General features: G+C 46.6%; 1 protein-coding gene across 1 annotated transcript in view; it reads right to left on the bottom strand.

Moving 5' to 3' along the window:
• NEMF (nuclear export mediator factor) overlaps positions 1-20,701 on the bottom strand; it is a 21,101-nt gene extending 400 nt beyond the window's left edge. Inside the window, exons 1-31 of the mRNA XM_009866374.1 lie at positions 20,634-20,701; positions 19,928-20,030; positions 18,987-19,112; positions 18,755-18,903; positions 18,472-18,539; positions 14,610-14,696; positions 13,628-13,704; positions 12,518-12,588; positions 12,352-12,427; positions 11,315-11,377; positions 10,928-11,005; positions 10,357-10,565; positions 8,886-9,071; positions 8,342-8,405; positions 7,781-7,869; positions 7,075-7,178; positions 6,707-6,769; positions 6,274-6,386; positions 5,553-5,610; positions 5,135-5,193; positions 4,532-4,652; positions 4,122-4,395; positions 3,294-3,336; positions 3,156-3,208; positions 2,669-2,816; positions 2,256-2,333; positions 1,977-2,174; positions 1,426-1,458; positions 329-417; positions 204-247; positions 24-103 (exon numbers count right to left, since the gene is read on the bottom strand). Coding sequence (XP_009864676.1) covers positions 24-103; positions 204-247; positions 329-417; positions 1,426-1,458; positions 1,977-2,174; positions 2,256-2,333; positions 2,669-2,816; positions 3,156-3,208; positions 3,294-3,336; positions 4,122-4,395; positions 4,532-4,652; positions 5,135-5,193; positions 5,553-5,610; positions 6,274-6,386; positions 6,707-6,769; positions 7,075-7,178; positions 7,781-7,869; positions 8,342-8,405; positions 8,886-9,071; positions 10,357-10,565; positions 10,928-11,005; positions 11,315-11,377; positions 12,352-12,427; positions 12,518-12,588; positions 13,628-13,704; positions 14,610-14,696; positions 18,472-18,539; positions 18,755-18,903; positions 18,987-19,112; positions 19,928-20,030; positions 20,634-20,692 — 3,063 coding nt within the window. The 5' untranslated portion in view covers positions 20,693-20,701. The remainder of the gene's footprint in view (positions 1-23; positions 104-203; positions 248-328; positions 418-1,425; positions 1,459-1,976; positions 2,175-2,255; positions 2,334-2,668; positions 2,817-3,155; positions 3,209-3,293; positions 3,337-4,121; positions 4,396-4,531; positions 4,653-5,134; positions 5,194-5,552; positions 5,611-6,273; positions 6,387-6,706; positions 6,770-7,074; positions 7,179-7,780; positions 7,870-8,341; positions 8,406-8,885; positions 9,072-10,356; positions 10,566-10,927; positions 11,006-11,314; positions 11,378-12,351; positions 12,428-12,517; positions 12,589-13,627; positions 13,705-14,609; positions 14,697-18,471; positions 18,540-18,754; positions 18,904-18,986; positions 19,113-19,927; positions 20,031-20,633) is intronic.
• Positions 20,702-21,214: the final 513 nt, after the last annotated feature.

Genomic DNA, 21,214 nt, shown 5'->3' with positions numbered 1-21,214 from the left:
AAAAAAAACAACAAACAAGTCACCTTTACGCTGCGGAACAGATCTTTCTCTCTGGCGCTAGCTTCTTTGGATTGCATAAAATTGTGCAGGGCAATCTTTGCAGCTGTAAAAAAAACACACAGGGAAGATTTAAAGGGTGAGTAAAAACACGCTGGCTTCAATAGGCAGAGCACCAAAAAGATTTGAGTGCTTTACTCCCGTACCTTTTCCCTTCTTTTGGGTGCCTGGAGTGAGCTTCACTTTATACCTTTGGAAAGAAAAGGTTTCTGTGAGTAGCAGACACGTTCCCCTCGGCTTCCCCCCGGCGCCAAACCCTTCCCACGGCCACTTGTAGGGAGCGCAGATGGGAACAGCGAAGAGCAGAATATCCTCGGGGTGCGGCTGCCCCGTCAGGGAGTCCAGCAAGGCCTCGCCTTCCTGAAAGGAGCTTCACCGTGACACCAGAAAGCGAACCCCGACCCACTAGGTTTCACCACGAGGTGGCCCCTTTCCAGCTGAACTACAAGCGCAGCCACAACCCCACAGGTACCACGTGTCAGATCTCTTGACGAAGCGAAGAGCAGAATATCCTCGGGGTGCGGCTGCCCCGTCAGGGAGTCCAGCAAGGCCTCGCCTTCCTGAAAGGAGCTTCACCGTGACACCAGAAAGCGAACCCCGACCCACTAGGTTTCACCACGAGGTGGCCCCTTTCCAGCTGAACTACAAGCGCAGCCACAACCCCACAGGTACCACGTGTCAGATCTCTTGACGAGGACACCAAAATGTACTAAAATTTAGCTCCTATCACTCACTTTGCTGGCATCGAGTTACCAAGCCACGATCCGTTACGGACCGGCTTTGATTGCTTAAAGTGTTTTGAAACAGGGTGGGGTTTAGTTTTGAAAGACCCCAACAGGACCCACAAACGGAGTTATGACTTCACGGGGTCACCAAAAGCTTCCCCCCACCACCCCTCCAGAAAACCGTTATCCTCCTTCATTAAAGAATTTAAAGAAATCTACTTAATTCCAGCCTTGAGCAACACCCACAGCCTGTAATTACAAAAAACTTTGACATGGTTTTATATGTAAATAAACTTGTAAACTAAAGAGCAACTTGCAACCGCATTGGGCTGTGCCATCCTCCGGCCCAGAGCCGCCATTACCAGGGGAACAAACACCTCTGGAGGCAAAGGCAGGGGCCAAATTTCACGTTTGCTCAGCCCTTAGTTTCTACAGGGGATGTATGCGATGAGAAAGGGAAAAAAAAGTTTTGTTTTTTTAAAAACCACAAGAAAGCTGGGTTCTAACAGTTGTGGGCAAGAAGGGGACTTCTGCCAGCAGAGCCCTTCCTCACCCACGACCCAGGAGCTGTGTGCGGCCACCAGCCTCGGGCAACACTACTTTCTCCTCAGAACTTATCAGAGCTTCCAGGAAGAGCATTTACCTCAGCTCCTGGCTGATCCTGGTCTTGCTCCTCCTGCATGCAGAAACAAAGGAGATGTCAGAGCCAAAATGAGCACACAAATTATTTTTTTTTTGCTCTCCCCTGGAGAAAATAAATTATTTTCTCAGCAGTACCCAGAAAGCCACATTCTTGCCACAAAGAGAGTTTAACTCAGTTTACAGCAAAGGTAAGAGCGCTTTTATGGGGGTGGCTGGAGGACTATTTCTTTCAAAACTCTTAATTTGCTTGGCACACACCAAACTGGGAGATGGGCTGTGATTCAGAGATCCTGCCTCACAGCAGCAGATCTGGAGAGAGCTCAGTCACATTTGAGCTGCACCGAGTGGGAGGTATTGACTTAACTGGATCCTCAGCAGTCTGGCGAGGCTCAGCGCTCCTCCAAGCCCTCGTTCCGGCTGTGCCCACCCCACTGCCCCAAAATTAGCAAGAGCTGCTCAGGCTCCCCGGCAGAAGAGCCTCACAGTGCCAGGGGAGCCACAGCAGAGGGGGACAAGTGGCAGACGCGTGAGGCAGGCGAGCGTGCTGCTCACCTTCTCATCCTGCTGCTCCTCCAGGGCTGGGTCCTGCGATTCATGCAGCAGGATTCCCGCAGGGAGCAGCTCCTTGCCCCCTCCGGTACCGTGACGCACAGCCTTGGGTTTCTGCTGCTGCTGTTTCTTGGCTGGCTCTTCTTTTGTCTTCCCCTTTTTTCCTCTTTTGCCTTTGTCCTCCTTGTTTGACCCTGCAGACTGTGGTTACAGACAGAGGAGCTCAGAGCCAGCAACCCACACAACTGCGCCCCAGGGGGAGGCAGAACTCCTCTCACTCACCCCCAGCAGCTTCATGATGAGCTCCCGGTCCTCCTCGTCCTGGTCCTTGTACTTCTCCTTCATCTTCTTCATTTTACTCTGCAGAAGAAATCACACCAACAGCTTTAGAAACAAGGACTTCTGGAGAATTTTGCACCCACAAACACCGAGATGCTGACCCCACACATGCACTTTCCCTCCCAGCCCTCCCAGTGTCCTGCACCTCTTTCAGAGGAGCTCCCCAGTAACCAAGACACTGGTTTCGTTCCGCCCAGTGTGCTTGATGCAAACAGACCAGCACCACCACCCTGAAACCACTCAGAGCACCACTGAGAGCCCAAAACTATCAGGTGGCTGCAGACACGTGACAGAAATCTGGAATTTCTGTCCACGCTTCACGTGCTTGACCCACGGGTAACCTGGTCCCTACCCACCTTCTGGCCCCGCTTGATGGGCTGAGGGGCCGGCGTGCCCTTAGGGGTGTTGGGAGCAGGAGGAGGCTGCGTTTCCGTCTCTTTCTGCTTCTCTTCGGGCAGCTCTAAGTTCTCTGAGTCGTTCTGCTGCTTCTTTTTCTTCATTTCTCTAAGAAAAACAACCACTCGGCACACTGCCTCATGTCGCTGCTCTCCTGCCAGCGTTACCACCCAGCTTCCCCTGCCACGGGGTTAGGGGGAACTTGAGGCACGTACGCGGGAAATAACCCCTCCTCAGGAAAACTTCACAAGCCCAGGAGAAACCTTTTATTCTCAACCAGCACTCCTGAAGGACAGGAGCAGCTGCCATCCTGCAGGCAGGGCCCGTACTGGAAACACAAGATGGACAACGGGCACGAACCGGCCCAGACTGGGAGACGCAAGTCATGCCCTGTGCCTAAGTCCCGGGCAGGGATTCATCTCAGTGCAAACACGAAGCGGGTCTCACCTCCTCTCCTTGGCAGAGAGATGCCTTCGCCCCTGGGTTGACTTGCTGTCAGTCTAAGAAGTGAAATGCAGTTAGAGCACACCACATCCAGCAGCGGCTCACGTTGCTCTTTGTCAAACATCTGAGCTGAGACCTTACCAAGTTGGGTTCTTCCTCTTTGGGGGTGATTTTCTGCAGGGATCTGTGGGGAGATTGAAACGGAGCTCATCAACAGAGGCACAGCAGCTCAACCACGGACGCATCAAACAGCTCGAACATCTGTTAACTTGGTTGCACCGCTTCAGCTTTCTAGTTCTTGAAAGTCCCAGCTTTGGTGAACGGAAAAGGGCAGCAATACTTGAATTCAGTTTACAAAACAAGTCTTTGGATCCCTGCCGGCTTGCCTCACACATACAAACAAGGAGCACACACAGCCAGGGGACAGCACACATGAAGGGAACCCCTGATGTTCAGCTTCCCGCTCAGCTCCAGTGTTCCTGCAGAGCTGCCGCTTCCACCCACTCAATCCCATCTCCTTGCACCCTCTAAGGAGCGCCGCTCCCAGGGACAGTGGGGAGATAAGCTCATCTCGCAGCCGCAGGCAGAGCCGAAACGGCTCATGACTCAGTTTCTCAGATCTCAACAGCTCTGAAAATAAAACAGGGGCGGGCACATCCTGAGGAGCAAAACCAGTGCGTGGTTGTCAAGGAACGCTTAGGCCAAAACAGGGAATAGCAGCGAGGAAAAGCCAGGCCCCTAAAGCAAGCAGCCCACGAAGAGCTGTGCGGGGAAACAGCAGTGACAGCACATAGCAGCAGAATTCCCCCAGCACAGGGTCGCTGCCTCGCGCTCTGGCAGCCTGCAGGACCGAGCGTCGGGAGGAGCAATGGCAACTCGTCCCAGCGCTCATCTCAGCAGCATTTGAACAATACGAGGATTTGGTGAAGTGCCCGCGCTGTTGGTAAGCACAGCTGCCTCTTCACTTACCTTTGCGACTGAAGATGCGACAGGTCGATTGTGGTATCTGGGTAATTTACCTCTTCCTCCTTCACTTCACTCTTTGTCTCTGGATGTTCTGCTTCCTCTTCAGATTCTCCATCATCCTCTTCAGAGTCACCTTCTGGCGCGGGAGGTGTGTTTATTCTGTCCTGGTCAAGGTCAGCAACACCCTCATCACGATTACTCTCAGAGACGGCTTCCACCTCCTCTGGCGCTTCCTGACCCTCTGCTCTTTCCTCTTCGTTGCTGCTGTCTCCTCCTTCTGGGACACAAAGGTGAGGAAAACACATCAGAAATGCCAAACTGCCCCATAACACGGAGCAGGGAGCTAAATGCCAAACCCCAACCAGTCCCATCTGCCAGCGGGGCACACAGCAGCCCAGTCACATCCACCTCACCCAAGAGCTCTACTTCTTCGGCCATCAGTTCACTGACGCTGCTGGAAACCGTTTCCAGATCCTCATCCTGTACTTTGATCTTCCTTTCTTCTCGGTGTCTCCAAACACAACTCTCATCCACCTGCCAACAGAGGCATCAATGTTAGGCCAGGAGCAGCTCCAGTGATGTCCGCTAGCCCATTCGCAGGCCAGGTTTTATTCTTTCCCTTGGAACATTTTTTTTGCTGTTCAAAAAGGCAAGAAAACTAAACCAGCACGTTTAAACTCAAGTCTGACAAGCAAGGAAGTCCAGCTAGCGAGGAGGCACACAGCTGCACGACCATCAGACTCCCTAAACACGTGTACGTGTCCAACAGAGCTGGTATAAAAATCTAGCGGAGGCAGGAACCTTTGCAGTGTTTGTTTTAAAGGACAATGGTGCAAGCTGGGGAAAAATGGAAATGGAAGCAGAGTAATTTTCAGCGAGCAGTGTTCTACGGGATTTGTCCCAGTGGGAGATTTAGTAATTTGGAAAATACTGATAAGCAAGAACCAGAGAACAAGCACCCTATAGCTCAAACCAAATTACAAAAGCCAGCGGGAGCTGCACAGAGCAAGCAGTACCTTAAACAAGAAGCTGAAGCCCATCATCAGATAGGAAGGTGGAAGAAAATTCTTCTTCCCTGAAAAGCAAAGGTAGATTCTCATGAGGGGGTTTAACAGCCACGTTACACAATGTATTTTTAAAAAGTTGATTTTTAATAGAGGGTTTAGGCTCCTAAAACAATTACACCGGGGCTTGTTCTATCTCTCGGCTGACAACAGAACAGGAGAAACTCAGAAGCAGTTTAGCTAACGATCTGGCCAGCGCTCAGCTAGAAACGCTGCTGCAGCTGCCCAACGTTCAGTCTAAACCACTCGGAACAGATTTTCAGGAGAAGAGTGGGATCCGTCAGCTGCCACTGAGAGGGGGCAGCTCAGGTGACTGCAGGACAGCCCAGCAGCTCCAGACAAAACGCCTAATGTCTAATTCCCGTCTCACCTCGGATCATGAAGCTTCCAGTGGTGAGGTACTCTCCTGTAGGTGCAGTTTTAGAAACCTAAAAAAAAAAAAAAAAGTCACAATATGCTATAAAGGGGATCTGTCTGGGAACGCCAGCACCGTGTAATAACAGCACTGACAAATGCCACATTCAAGCAAATTGTATTTTTAACTTATGAGAAGAGTTTGCAGAAGGACTCTGTTTCCAAGCGGTTCTTCCTCTCCTTTGCAGGGTAATTTCCTAAGAGATGCGTCAATTCAATCACACACAACGGAAATGATGGTTTACAAGTCCTGGGTGAACGGGTTACTCAGGAAATAAGAACCCTCAAGGCACTGCAACCTTCAGTTTAACATCATCTCTGCACCCTTACACTTGAGTTCATTTGAAGCACTGCAAGACTGCAGTTAAGAAGTTAAGACTCCAGTTAGAAGCCCAACTGAAAAAAAAAAAAAACAAAACACCAAGAAAACATCATTTCAAATTCCCCCGTGTTAGTAAGAAGCTGAGCTGCAGCATTTCCTCAGTTCCATGCCTGTTCTATCAGAGGTTACCCCTTTTCTTCAAGTGCAGCAGAGCCAGGGAGAACCCACAAGACGGGTGGCAGAGAACAAACTTTATCCCCATCCATCAGTTCCCACCCAGAGCCGTTTCGCCTGAGGTCGCACACCGATTCCTTCGGACGTTCTGGCCACAAAGCTCGTGCCCGAGTGTCCTCACCTGGTTGTGGGAGACCCACCAAGCGCTGGTGACGACACGAGCGTCCCAGGCAGCGCTGTAGCACAAAGCCATGGTGCCCGCCTCTGTCAGGGTTCGCGGAGGGATGGGTTCACCTACAAAGTAAGGCCTGACATGTCAGCGAATGTGAAACGTGTCCAACGACGAAATTCTCCAACTCCCAACCGTGCCCTAACCCAGAGTGTGAGCTCTCCTGAACAACTGCAAGGAGCCAGTCATGGCTGGGAAGAGTCAGGAATCAGTGATGATCTAATTTTGGAAGGACTGATGCCTCTCACATCCCACGGGAAGCGCCTGCTGGAACCAAGTACGGCTGCAAGGCGCGGAGACAGCTCTCCGGGCTGGGCTCAGGTGCAGCACCAAGCTTGCCAGCTCACAGCGTGCCCAGCCTTCTGCGAGTCCCCACACGAGGTACCTGATGGGTTCTTGATCACGCAGCTCGTGGCTCCGTGGAGATCGGCATGCACGTAGACATCCCCTGGAAAAGAAATGGCTCACATCAAGGAGAAGGATGGGAAAAGGAGACGGAAGCCTTTCAGTCCAATCTGGTTGCCCCTGGGAGAATCAGCTCTTTTTCCACCCAGCCTGCCCTTAACCCCTGGTGCTGAGGGTCCAGCCCCCCAGAGTAGCACAAAAAGTCTCCAGGACTCATCATCACCAGAATCCCTTTTACCTAAGACCCAATTTAAGAACAAAGCAGAGAAATGTTCCCACGTCAGTCCTGTACATTTACAAAACTGGAAAATAAGAGAGAAACCCCATACTCCACTTAACCCGACTCACCCGGTTTAAGATACCGCTTTACGATCAGCTCATTCTGCTGTTGGTCCCTTCCAGCAATAACAAGGTAATTCTCGGAACTAATGAACCACAGGAACTTCTCAAACCTGCCAAATGACATCAATCCATTGTGTGAAAAACACCTGGAACTAACAAAACATTACAGAAAGACACCGCAAATAGTTTCACATATGCCTGGGGCATAAAAACAAGGCACAGCACAAATACACAATCACTGGCAACGATATTTTGAGATGAAACAACAAGTACCATCACCACAAAGCCTTCCTCTTGACTTTTATTTTAATAATTCAGTTATTAGATTATAAAAAGCTTTGGGTTTTTTTGTTTCTGTTTATTTTTTAAATTCACTGCTCCTATTTCAGATACTGAACTGTCACAAAGCAACGGTGAAGTTCCTCACTCTCACCAAGCCCATATTCCCAGCTGTGGTAAAAGCAAAAAAAAATCCCAAAACTCGATCAAACTACAAGTCCATGTCCACCACAAGGAACCTTCCCAGGCAAAGGCACAAACAGGGTCAGGCCAGCACCTTCAAGAAGCAGCTGTAAGGAGACTCAATGCAAAGCACAGTGCTTACTGAGAAATCAGAATTCTCTTCGCTTCTAAGCCAGGGAGAACTCAGCCTCTCGTTCTAGATCACACACATTCGCAGAACGTTGGGTAACGACAACGAAACTGTACTTGCCAATAGACCTTCCTGGCTTTCTGAATGGTGGTAACTGTCTGAACTTCCCTCAGTGTCTGCTTCGTCTTCTTCTCGGCCGATTTAAATGCCTGAGGAAACAGAAAGCAGGATCAGAACCCGCAGGAATCATCACAAAACTGCTGAATCAACAGTATGAAACACCTCTGAACTTTCTCAGAGCGTGGGCTCCACCCACCACAATTCCCAGGCCTGCATTCCCCTCACACTCATGCAAGGCAGCTGCCCTAAAATCTTCACAAATCTCTGTCCCGGGCTGCTGCCCTCTGAGATCACCAGCTCTTTGCCTTTCCACTCCTGCCTTGGTGAGAACTGGTCTGTCAGTGCCTCCACCAGGCACCTGCTACTGGCAGAAACCAAACAATCCAGCAGGGATCTGCAATCTGCTGTTTGGGCTGAAAAGCTCATAAATGAAACAACTCTGGCTGGTTGGTTTTATCTTTCATGTCTCATTAGGGCTCCTTAGACTAGGTCTGGATTTTTCACTTATTGTGAAAGGAACTTGGCTTTTAAATATCTTCTGAAAACAAAGAAAAAAAATACCTTTTCTGCAGCTTCTACCGTCTTCTGAGTTTTCTTGGCTGCGTGTCTTTTGTGATCATAGTACCTGCAGAACACAAGTTTGCTTGTATCTGAAATCTCAGATTTTACAATGCACATATCCTGGTCATCTACATTTGCCACAACACATTATTCAGTTTTGAGAAGAGGTGGGGGTTTTTTTTGGTTATTGACCAGACCTTTGGCTTAGCCTCGCCTGAGAAAGGCAGCCAGACGAAGTTAGCCCTCCTCAGACAGAGCAAGCACTGTGTTTGCTGCATTTTGTTCTGTGTGTCACCGTGCAGTAGTCAAAATTAAATGACTGTGATAGCTAGAGACTACCTATCACATGCATTCAGAGGGAGATGTTGCTTTTGGACCAAGAAAATGCATGTCGCAGAGCTCAGGGCAAGCTACCCATTCCAATTTCTGACCCTGAGTGTGAAAAATAAGACGTGCACAGAGCCATCTCCAGGATGTTATCACGTACAAGCGTGAACACACAGAAATCTCTGCACCCAAAGCACACGTTCACTGCAAACCTTACTTTTTGGCGTTGGCGTACGCGGACAGACTGAGATCAACATCAACCAACGCCGGTTTGTTTTTCTGAGGTTTCTTCAACTGTTTGTTTTTATTCTTTTTCTTTTTTCCTTTTGGCTCTTCCGTTTCTTCTTTCTCTAAAACAGCATTCTCCTCCTCCTCTTCCTCTTCAGATAACACATAGGGGTTCCTAAAAAAACCCACATGACATCATATGATTAAGCTAAGAGAAGTGGTTATTTTTCACCCTTAGTGCAATGTGCCCTTACTTCTTTTCTCTCAGAAAAACTGGAAACGGCCTAAGGAATCCTTAAATCATTTTCACTGTGCAGCCACAGGAAGGTCCCACGCAAGCCTGTTCGTTTCTCAGAGTCAGTCAAAGTTTTGAGGGAAAAATAAAAGCAGAAGATAAAGAGCACGATCCAAGGAAGTGACATTTTCCAAGGCAATTTCATCTCTCAGAAGGCACATGTCCATGCCGTCAACCTAGAGAAAAATCTAGACATAAAAAGAAGATCTACTTCCATAAATTAAAAGAAACACGAGACATTCTGTGCATGATTGCTGTACAAAAAGGGGATGATTACATCATCACGCTGGCTCTCTGAACAGAACAGCAACGCGCGGGTTGACAACGTCAAAAAACATCTGTTCCACCGTTTTCAGAGGTATGCCGAGCACGCACTGGCTGGGGTTGTCTTTGCATCTCGCCAGGACGTTAAATTATGCTTGAGAGAACTCTACCAAGGCTGTGTGGCAAAAGGTGAAGGAGCAGCATAAAATAATTTTTCTTCACAAAGGGAAACAGATCTCTGTCATCCGCTGTGCTGAGGATGCGCGATTCAGCGCTGGGTGGACTGACTGAGCGGTTTGATGAGTGAAATTGTCATGACTGGCTACTAAGGCAGAGAAGAGAGAGTAATGACACAGTTGCCAACATAGAACTCGCTTCTGAAAGCGAGTTTATTCTAGACACTAACATTTCTGACAGCGAGGTAACTGAAAATTCATTAATTAGCTTTCATGCCAAAAGTTCTAGCTATAAAGAAGAAATTCTTGCTTCTTTGACCTCTGCAAGAACCAGTACCAAGCTCGCAGCTGCCCAGTGAGGAACCACCAGCCCCTCACCAGGCTGCCCTGAGCAGTTAGCAGCATCGAAATGGGTGGGATCTCATGAGAATTTTAGATCAAAGAAGAGCAAATCAGCAGGAGTTAACTGCTGACTGACAGGCTGGAGCTTTGGACCTACTCTGCTTTAGTCAGACAGACTCTAATCAAAAGCTATTAGAGTAATCAAATCACTATTATTTTTTAAGACAAAAAATAAGGCGCCCCTCTTTGCTCACAGTACTACATTCTCTTGGTGCCGCTGTAAGAAAAACGGAACAATTTCAGCACAAGCGGAAAAGACACGCATCTCCCCCGCAGCTCACGCAGCCAGCCCCATGTGCAGAGTGCATCTGCAACATGCTCACCTCAGCAGCATGGTGATATGATTTGTCTGAAGCTTTAATTCTTTGATTGCGTTTGCAACGGGGTCTCCCTGGGCTTGAGCTTCTTTAACGATCACTCCAATCTCCGTCCAGTCTATCTGGTTGGCTAACGCACTACGGACCACCTGGATGGCTCGGTCAACGATCTCCAAGTTCATTTCTATAAGTTCTCCTTTTATCTTATCAGCTTCCTTAGGGAAATGGAAAAAAAAAAAGTTATACCTGTTGAAGCTAAACATACACTCAGAGATAGTTCTAAAAAAAATAAAAACAGTAAGGAACATTGAGATGAAATCCAAGAAGGGCAACAAAGAGATCACACAGAAAAATGACCAACTTGAGCAGAGCAGGACAAGCAAATTTTGGCAAGAGAGGCACAAAGAATTCATGAGGAAGCAGGGCACGGCTGGGCCCCCAAAGAGGCTGCAGGGATGCTCAGTGACAACGCAAGGCTTCACTTCGGGGTCTAACAACCCCGTAATGCGATTGCTCGTCAAGAAACATTACGCGTCTTCTTAGTTAAAAAAAAAACAAACATAAATCTCAGTCTTACCTGAGCTTGCTGAAGAGCTTCCAGTCTGTGCTCATGATCCCTACGGACATTTTCAAGTTTCTTTAACGCTTGTTTTTCCTTTCAAAGGTAAGTAAGACGGAAAGATATAAATACAAATGCCATCTTAGCACCTCATCGCTGCGAGATGCTCAATGGAGCATTCCAGCACAGAAAAACACAGCAGCCTAAGAGCTGCAAAGTCTCCAAAACATCGTTGTTGATGCTATTCCTAGTATTCCAACAAACTGACTGCACTACACATATTGAAATCCACTTCCAGCCCATGGCAAAAATAAGGAATGACACGTCCCTCACTACGAGAACCAAAGGAAAGATGTGAAGCTCAAAGAGCCATCACAGTTGCCCCGCTCTTGGATGAGCACGTACCTGCTGCAGGGCTTTCAGGTCAATCTTCTGTCCCTCTAGTTTGGAGTAGAACTCGTCCACTGCCTGCAAGAGAAAAGTCAGTTTTAAGAATCTGTGAGTTGCACTAATTTATACCAGCAACAAGCAGGCTGAGGAGGTTCCGCTCAAGAGACCTGGCCGCAAAGCACTAGAAGAGGAGACAGAGGGTAAAAGAGGGTTCAGTAACTCCCTCCATTTTACCGTCACGTGAGATGAGTTCAGCAAGACACTCAATGACACGTCTCGCTGCCAACCAGGGGCTACGCACGCATAAATAAGCGGCCAAACTATGGCACGCAGTTTTTGCTAATGACAGACCTATCTGCCTTCAACTCCTGCTGCTTCGATAGGTCAGTCAAAAAAACTGACGACAAACCAACCACAGAAAATCTAGAAAGGATGCCTAAGAACTGCTCCTGGTGTTCCAGCTGCCAGACGCTGTGCTTAAAACAAAAGGCCGCTTAGAACATCAGTGCTGTGAAGGAGATGGCAAAAATCCAGCCAAGCAGCGGAGTGGGAAAGCAAAACGAGAGTTCTGGAGATCAAGGTCAGGAATAACACACAGTTAAATGATTCGAGATGTTAATGAGTCAAGGACCAGGAAGGATAGCACTTGAGGAGATATTAAACCAGGTGCTTCAAGGTTTCAGAGCAGTAACCAGAAAAATACGAATGTGATGACTGTTTGTGACAACTCAGGGTCTGAACTCTCCACTAAAAGCTTTGGCCACGACTGATCAGAGCCGCCTTCCCTGGAGGTTCAGCACTCGCCTCTGTTCAGAGCCACAGCCCGAATTTCAGCTGCAGAATCTAACCGAGTTAATCAAGCCAGCACTGCTCAGCAGCAGCCTAAAGGCCCTGGTTCCTTTGGCCTTTCCTGCATAAAACGTTTCTCCATCAAACTAGTTATCTTTTCCAAGGCCTAGGTTTTCATCAACAACTTCTGCACTGTATTTTAAATACTCTTTAGCATCAGTCAATTAAAGCACTTAAGTACAGCATCAGCAAAAGCACTGTACCTTATTGAATGAGTCAAATTCCAAGTACGGACATTTTGAATGTTGAGAAAACAAGAAAGGATGAAATTCCTCATATCTGTAAAATACACATTTGATATTATCACCTGAAAACTAATTTATGTTATGCAGACTAGTAGAAAAAGAAAGAAATACTTCAAGTATTTACGTGTAGATATCTTCTGCTGGTTTATCTGCTTCCAGACTCGGCTTTTTCTCCCTTTTCTGGATAATATAACCCTAAAGTAATATACAAATATGTCATCAGTGTTTATCTTTGAAAAGCATCCCCCTCACCCTGGCCAGGCAGCAAGTTTTAGGTGTGACCCCACTGATCAGCACGAGACAGCAAATTGTTGTAGCAGGGAGACCTTGTGGCAGAAAGTGATGGGATTGATGGAGTAAAACAATGACCGCTTGCTTGTCTTGACTGCAACTTAATGCAGAAAAAAAAAAAAGTGAAAAAGAAAGTGTTCAATCCAACTTAATCCTTTAAAAAAGGGTGACCCTCTTTTACAAACTTTGGGACTATCCCACAGCATATTACACAAGATTACGGATTTATGTGTCCGTCATAGTTTAACTCCAGCCAGCAACCAAGCGCCACGCGGCCGCTCGCTCCTGCCTCCCACAGCGGAGTAAAACTTGTGGGCTGAGACAAAGGACAGTTTAATAGGACAGAAAAGAAAGGGGGGAAAAATAAAAATAGAATATACAAAATAAGTGATGCATAATACAACAGCTCAGCACCCGCTGTGCGATTCTCAGCCAATCCTCGAGGTGCAGTAACCCCCAGCCAGTTCCCCCCAGTTTATATACTGGGAATAACGTCCTAGGGTGTGGAATATTCCTTTGGCCACTGTGGGTCAACTGTCCTGGCTCTGTCCCCTCCCGGGTCCTTCCGCACCCTCAGCCTTCATGGGCAGGGCAGCTTGAGAAGCTGAAAATTCCTTGCCTTGGTATAAACACTGCTTAGCAACAACTAAAACCATCAGGGTGTTATCAACATTATTCTCATCCTAAATCCTAAACACAGCACTGTACCAGCTACTAAGAAAATTAACTTTATCCCAGCTGAAACCAGGACAGAGCAGAACGGTGTTACACATTACTAAAGCCCAAGCACACCTACCTAATCTGCTTGTAAATTATTTAATTACCACATACCTAGGGCAAGGAAGCGAATTTTATTCCCCAGAGCCCAAGCTCACAGAATAAAATCTGAAGCCAGGAGCAATTTGGGCCTAACTTGTAACCAAGCTGCCCAAAGGAGACTCACCTTTCCACTGAAGTTGTCAGTGAGCGTCATATATTCTTCTGCTTTCTCTAAAGCAGTGAGCACTTTTTCAACCGTTTCTGAAAAGGAAGGTGAGGAATATTTTCAAACACCTTGAACAGAAAGATATTTACATAGAAATGCGGCACAAAAGCAAACTGACGAAACACCCAGGCAACTGGTCTTCCAAGCAAGAGCCTGAAGCAACCCGTCCACCTTCAGTAGGGTTCTAGCACACCTCAAAAATAAAATCACACATATTCTTTACCCCTGGTGCTTCACTGCAGCAATTTTGAACAGGAGCCTCACATTTGGGGTATTTTTAATAAAAATAAATAAATAAAATCTATATAAGTACTTCCAAAGACATAATTATTCAAGGTCCATGGTAAAAAAGATCACATGAATGCTAGCATATTACAAAAGCAAAATGCAACGCATAAACCAGGAGCTGTGAGAAGCTGTTTGCTACAGAATAGGTTTATTAAGCACAATAATACAGCAGGAAGTCAAAAATCCTTTCAGTTTATGGCAAATATAAAACACACAAGAAAAATAAGACAACAGAAGAATCTATTTTGACTTTACTACCCAAATCCACAACTCCCCCGTAAATGTAAAGCTGCTACTTTATCCAATCCCCACATTTGCTGTAGGTAAAGGAAGACTTTGGTGCTAACTCTTCTACACAGGATTCTTGTAAAATACCCCTTCACGTCGCCAGAGTTCACCTGATGTTGAAGGTCGTATTTCACTGCAAAAGTACTTAAGACTATAGGAGGGGACTGATGTTTTAATCCAAATAATTTCACGGTTCAAGAGATTTAACATGACCAAGGCTGGTCTACAACCTAAAAACATTATAGTGCATAACCATATGGACACAACTACAGGGATTAGTCATCTCTTTGAAAAAAAAAAATACTACACCGACAAAAACTCCCACATATGTAGCACAGCCTTTAAAGTACTGTTTCCTACATACCTTTACCTTCCATATGCTCGTCTATTTTGATGTAACCAGGAAATCCAACTTCTATAAGGCAGTGCTCAATGAGAGTGGCTCCATAAGCTATTTAAAAATAAATTTAAAAATCACCTTTAGAAAGCATTCACAACGGAATCTGTACTCACACAGAAATCATGATAAGGGTTTCGACAAGTGAGGGCTGCGAAACTACAGCCGATGCTTAGAGAGGAGGAGGGAATCGTGGTCCCAAATTCAGGAGGCAGAGCTGGGAGAGAGGAGAGTAAGAGGCCTCTCGTGGTGGTGCTCAGCAGCGCTCGCTGGCCAGGCACAGCAAGTTCTTACAAAATTAAGGATGCTTGGGTTCATCTGGAACCAGGAACCGTGTTCATCTGGCATAGAGTGAGGATCTACAGAAAGGATGGGCCAAAATGGAATGAGACCCATTTAAAAGGGGGTAGGAAAGATTCTGAGCTGAAGAGTGAAGGAAACCCAAGGAGAGCGGCGAGCTGCCAGGCTCAGGCATTAAAAAATGCGAAGCTGCACACACTCGTGGCTTCAAACAAAGAACCAGGAAAAAACTGGCAAAGCGAAATGTGAAATGAGTGACAACAGATCCAGATGCAGGGTGCAGAGAAGCAGCAAATGCAAACAGATAGAAGCTCCTGCAAAAATCCTCCAAGACTAAGAAACACGATGGGGCCGTGAAAAAACAAGTTTAACTAAGAATAGAGACATGAAGGAAAGAAGACAACCACTGCGACAGGGCTGCATCAAGCTTAGAACGACTCAGATGACCTTAGAGGAGGTGAACAGCATCTTAAAGTGTCCAAGCAAATTCAAAAGATAATCACCTGAGAAAAAAAACACAGCACAATCCCATGGGAATGAAAAGCCAGGCCTACACCTGGGACACACGGTCTTAGGGCTGCAGAATCATCTCCCTGAGCAGGGCTGCTGGTCACCCTCACACGGAAAGGGATGGCCAAAAGATTGTGAAAGCTAAAATAGGCTTTCAGTCCTCCCAGCCAGGCTGGAGAGATGTCATGTCATGGTACAAGGCTGACATTAAAATTTACCTGGATCCACACCAGTGCAACAAAAGCCCAAGAAATCTCCTACAGGCATTCTCAGCTCAAAAGGGAAGATGAATTAAAGCAAGGAAGCTTCTCAGGAGGAAGGACATTAAGAAATAAAAGGCAATGTTTTTGTGAACAACTTATTTAAAGATGCTGTCTTGGAGGTTCAGAACAAACGTATACTACTTATTAAACAGCACTTCACAAAAATCCGAGAGCAGCTGGCACAACTAAACATTGGATTAAGAGAAACTTTTAAAAGAAATAAGTTATCTAAGTTGTGTCTCTTGTGGAAAATGGGAGACCAAACTCTCGTCAGGTAAGGGTAAAACATAGCAACGCTGACCAGAATTAATCCTGACAAAATCTGAAGGAAAAAAAACCTCATCATGATTAATAATAAAGCTGCTTCCAGATATATCCCAAGCGGGAAGCCTGCTAGAATCAGTAGGTTCAAGAAATGATCAAGGCTGGCAAAGGAACACTCAGATATGACAAGAGCAGGAAAATTAAATTTATGTCTTGAGTTTCTTTCACAGTGTAGGGGCTGAGTGAGGCTCTGGCTGGAACATTTCTCTGCAGGTAGTCTGTCAGAAATTCTGACTCCAATGCAGTTGTCAGAAGAGGTGATGGATTCAACAGATAAAACAAGCAGCAGCAAACCCTCTGGATCATGCAGTACTCAGCCACACATTCAAAAGAACCCGAGGATGGAAATGTCAAGCTCTTAACCGCAGCTTGCAATGTCCCTCTTGCCTTTGCAGCAGAGGCGTGAAGAGGTTAAGCCATGGCAATTTTAAAAAGGGACTAGAAAACTACTGACACTTCTTAGGCTAAAGACTAAAAGGAGCAGAGAGCTTTGCACCACATACAGAAGAGCCAGCAGAGTTTTGTGTTTTGCATCATAACTCTACAAGACAGTTAATAAGCACAAAGGAGGTCAAATCTACTTGGATTTCCAGAAAGCTTTTAGCAAAGCTCACCCCAAAGCTCTGAGAAAAAAAACAAGTCGCCACTGGATAACAGGGTAGTCCCTGCCTGGCGCAGAATGTGGCTGAAAGACGAGAAACAGAGGAGGTATAAACCATCAGCTTTCTACTGCAGAGGTTTAAAGCTGACACATCCTGGACCAGCAGGGAGAAAAGCTGAGCTCTACCAGGATCTACTTTAGGGGCTGCACCACTTGACATGCACCTAACGGACCCAAGAAGAGGAACAGAGGGGCAAAGCCAGCTGCTGAAACACAGCTCATCTAAGCAGCAAAGACAGCAGCCAGCTGTGAAGAACTGCAAGTGATCAGGTAAAGAACCGACAACACAAATTCACTGTAAAACAATATAAATGATGTACGCAAGGAAAAACTACGCTACCTATAGGATTGTTTCTTTTGGAAGCAAGAGCTAACAGGTAGAGCTAGAAAAGGCACAGAGAAGGGCAACGAGGATCATTGCAGGCTTGGAACAGATTCCGTACCAGGAAAGACTACATAGGGTAGGCAGTAGGCTGGTCAGTCTAGAAATTACTAAGAGCTATAAAATGAGTGGTGTGGAGCTGATAAAAAGGCAGCAACTGTTCACCTCCTTGAATCAAATACCAGGGCACCAAGTAAAATCAGTGACGTGAGTTTCAAAACGAAAAAGGTGACTTTTCATGTGAAAACTCCTCACCCTAAAAACACCATGGACGCCAGAGATTCAAAAAAAGATTTGGTAAATACATCAAAGGCAAATCCAGCCCAAACTATTAAATACAAAGATGCCCTAACTGCAACTACGGGGCACAACGTGAGAAACGGCAGGACGGGACAGTTACCAGCGTGAGAAGGGCCAAGAAACAGAAGCAGCAGGAGGGATGGCCAGGTTTCACGGGTGTTTGAGTGGGGCAAGAAACAGCCAAATTCACACGGTGACTGAAAGGAGGAGCTGTGATTCCTTTAGAGTGGTGCCTTGCCAGGCCTGCTGTGCCTGGGTAATCAGAGCAGTAGCTATGTGTAAGGCAACAGTTACCCTCATAATAGTATCAGAAAAAACAAATTTGAGCATGGATATAGCAATACTAGGACCAACGGAGGAAAGTAATTGGCAGTGGGTTGTGTATTTAGGAGGAGACTGGGGTGGACAAAGAGAGCAGCAAGGGTGGTGATAAAGAGAATCAAGTAACAGGGCAAGAAATACTTGTGTCCGTAAACCACGTGGGTTTGAGCCGTTCAGGGGTACCTGCCAGCCAATCATGTCCTTGATCAGCGTTGCCAAACCAGGAGGATAAACCTAACTTGTCCTGACTGTGTCACACAACTCAAATCTGGTTCTGTGGTCAGGAAAAACGAGGCGCAGGGTGCTTTGCCCAGCTACCAGAGAACACCCAGATGGACATATCAAGTATCTGAAATTTACCACATCGGTCAAAATTCCAGGGATTGGTGGTACCATCCTCCAACCACTTCCTAACAACATCCCCACCCTGACTTGACACTTACACCTCCTATTCAGTACCACTGAGGACAAAACTCTGAACAAAGTGCACCAAGTCAGAGCTCTAACAGAGCTACTCTCGGACCGTCATCACCGCAGGATCACAGCAAGGCTCATCTCTCTGTGCAGCTGGCTTAGAATCAAAAAAACCAATCAGCCTTGTTTTCAAAGGCTCAGGGGTTTTGTTGTTTTTCAAACACACGTAAAAGCAGGCTGTCATGAAAGACATCAACAAAAAAGACTGCCTGAAGTTATTCCAATTTTCAGCACCATCTAAACACAATGCATATCGACCCCCATTTCATTTTCTAATAAAACACAATTACTTACGGAGATGTGGGTTAAGAACCCTCTTCAGTTGTTCCGCTCTGGGTGCTTTGGATATTATTTCGGTTAACCTGTGAAAGATAATGGCGAGCTGCAGTTCCAGAGAACAACCGGTTTTAAGACTACACTGTATTGCTTAGGAGCTACAAAACGCTTTCAGTTTCAAAAAAAAGAAATGCAAAATGGCCTGAAACACACGAAAAGATTACCCAAAGACATGCTGCCTTCCACAGTTCCAAGTGATTTGGGTTTATTCCAACACACACAACCATTTAAAAGCAATCACCTTTCCAGGGTTGGCAGAGGTGCAGGTGCTTTCGCGCTGTCGACCGGGTATCGCTCCCGAACCGCAAACCTGACATCATCCGCCTCGTCTGTGCGAAACCTCAGAATGTTTAAAATGATGTATTCGTGGTCCGTCAGCACGATGTTACCCTGCGAGCAGACCACAGGGCTCTGTCAGCGAAGGCCGCGCTCACCGCGTTTGCTTACATTGCGCTTGGGAGCTCTGCACTCACCCTGTCGTAGAGCTCAACGATGAGGTGATACGCGGCTTCGTCGCTTCCGAACTGGAAGTCCACGATTCTGTCTATACCCAGCTGTTTTACGCTGACAAGTCTTCTGGTTTTTAAATGCTTACGGCACTGTCAACAACAGAGAAAACGTCTGTGAGACATTCAATACTGTAATATGCTCTTAGCCGTGGATCCCTCTGGTGACACTTTTTGCTTAATAAAAAACAACCAGAAGGAGAAAAATGATGATCTTGGGAACGCAGAGACAAGACAACTCTAAGCAAAGCAATACAATCGTTCCAGATTCTTAACGTTTAGCCATTTCTGCCATCAAACACCACTAGCTGTTTAGCTCAGCGAACGGGCAGCTGGTTAAAATCCAAAGGGTTTATTTTACAAAGAGAACTAGGATTATTCCTGCATCCATCCATGACGTGGAAAGCCACGCTGGAGAAGTTTTGCTGAGTCCTCTCAGCGAGGCCACGGGCCAAGCAGACCTATGTGGGTCAGCATTCAGGTTTCATCCCTGCAGATTTACCTACAGGAACATGCCTGACAGACCACAGCAAGATCTGAACCCAGCAGACTGAACGGCAGGACTCTGGTAACAGAGGGCGCAGCGTCCAGGGTCTAAACATTTGGACAAGTAAACTGGAATGCCCTGCAGACTTTGCTGGAGTAATATTCAAAAAGGTCTGGGTGGCCCAGAAAATGTCCAGCAGATAAGCATTAGACTTCATAAATTTATATTTTCATTATTTCAGGCACTGAACATCAACAACACGACCTGAGGTCCACCTTTGCTCTTCCCTTAGGACACTCATCTGATCAGAATCCACCAGGTAAATCCTACCGCTACTTCCTTCCATCTCCCAGGACAAAAAATGAACGTTGCTCTCTCATACCCAGCCAGCTTATTAAAAAGAAACTGTACATTAGTTCACCTTCATTGCGAAGCTAGACGGCATCATGTTTTTTGGCCACTCGAACTCCGTCGTGTGAACGCGTATCCCAGATTCAAGCAGCAGCGTGGCCTTGCAGTCTGGCCTGTTAATGAAATAAAAACTCACCACTTGGCCCACGAGCAACTGCCCCTCACCACGCGCTAGAATGAGACCAAAACCCCGCGAACCAGGGGGACACCATCTACAGAAAACACTACTGCCAAAACTGATAATGCCCATCAAATAGTGCCACCGACAGCAGAAAAACACCCACTTTTTAAGTTTACAGACAAGCTTATAGCCAGCGATGGAGCTAAAAATATTCCAGCACAACTGGAGGCAGGTAGATGAGCAAGGGGCCGTCTCAGACACCATAAAAACATGACACAAACTCCAGCTCCGCTTCAGTCTGGGTACCTGTATCACTTGCTAAGTGTTGTTCTTTATTCCTGCCCATGAAAACAAGAACAACAGTGTGTTTTCACACTGACACTTTTGGCCTTTTGTATTTTTTCTGCAGTATTTCACATCTCAGGTGCTATTTCCCAAGAACTGTCTGGGTAAAAATTACTGCTTTTTATCTAAGAACAGTAAGATTTCACTGAAAATTATCAGAAAAGCCACACATCCATCAACAGAAACATACAAAAAAATCTAGGTCTCATATGTACAGTAACAGCACAAAGAAATGTTACGAAGTTCTTACTTTTGAAGGCGAATAAGATACGTCTTATTATCCACATCATAAACATTGTTTACTCTCATTCCCAACAAGCTGTCAAAGAGAAAAAAACACACTTTGGAGAATATGACACACAAACCACACAAGTGGCTGAAAAAATCCCAATGTCCATTAGAACATATGGAAGTGCAAGTTATGCTAAATAACCAAGGAAAGGAAGATTAATGGAATGAGCTGGAAATAGAACTGTCAAAAGATGGAGAAATTGCTCTTAAAGGATAAAGCACAATAAAGTAAGTCGTAGTGGTAGGACTTGGGGGAATGGACTGAAGCTGGAGATGGATGGGTTCAGACTGGACGTGAGGAAGTTCTTCCCCATGAGGGTGGGCAGACCCTGGCACAGGTTGCCCAGAGAGGGGGTGGCAGCCCCATCCCTGGGAGTGTTTAAGGCCAGGCTGGATGGGGCTCTGGGCAGCCTGATCTAGTGGGGGATGTCCCTGCCCATGGCAGGGGGTTGGAACTGGATGATCTTTCAGGTCCCTTCCAACCATGACAGTTCTATGATTCTATGAAACAAAAAGAGCCACCGTGGACACCCTCGCTGC

Source organism: Apaloderma vittatum, unplaced genomic scaffold (assembly GCF_000703405.1).
Source record: "Apaloderma vittatum isolate BGI_N311 unplaced genomic scaffold, ASM70340v1 scaffold26883, whole genome shotgun sequence".
NCBI classification, from domain to species: Eukaryota; Metazoa; Chordata; class Aves; order Trogoniformes; family Trogonidae; genus Apaloderma; species Apaloderma vittatum.
Note: the sequence above shows the minus strand (reverse complement) of the source record. Positions and strands in the feature narration are given on the sequence as shown.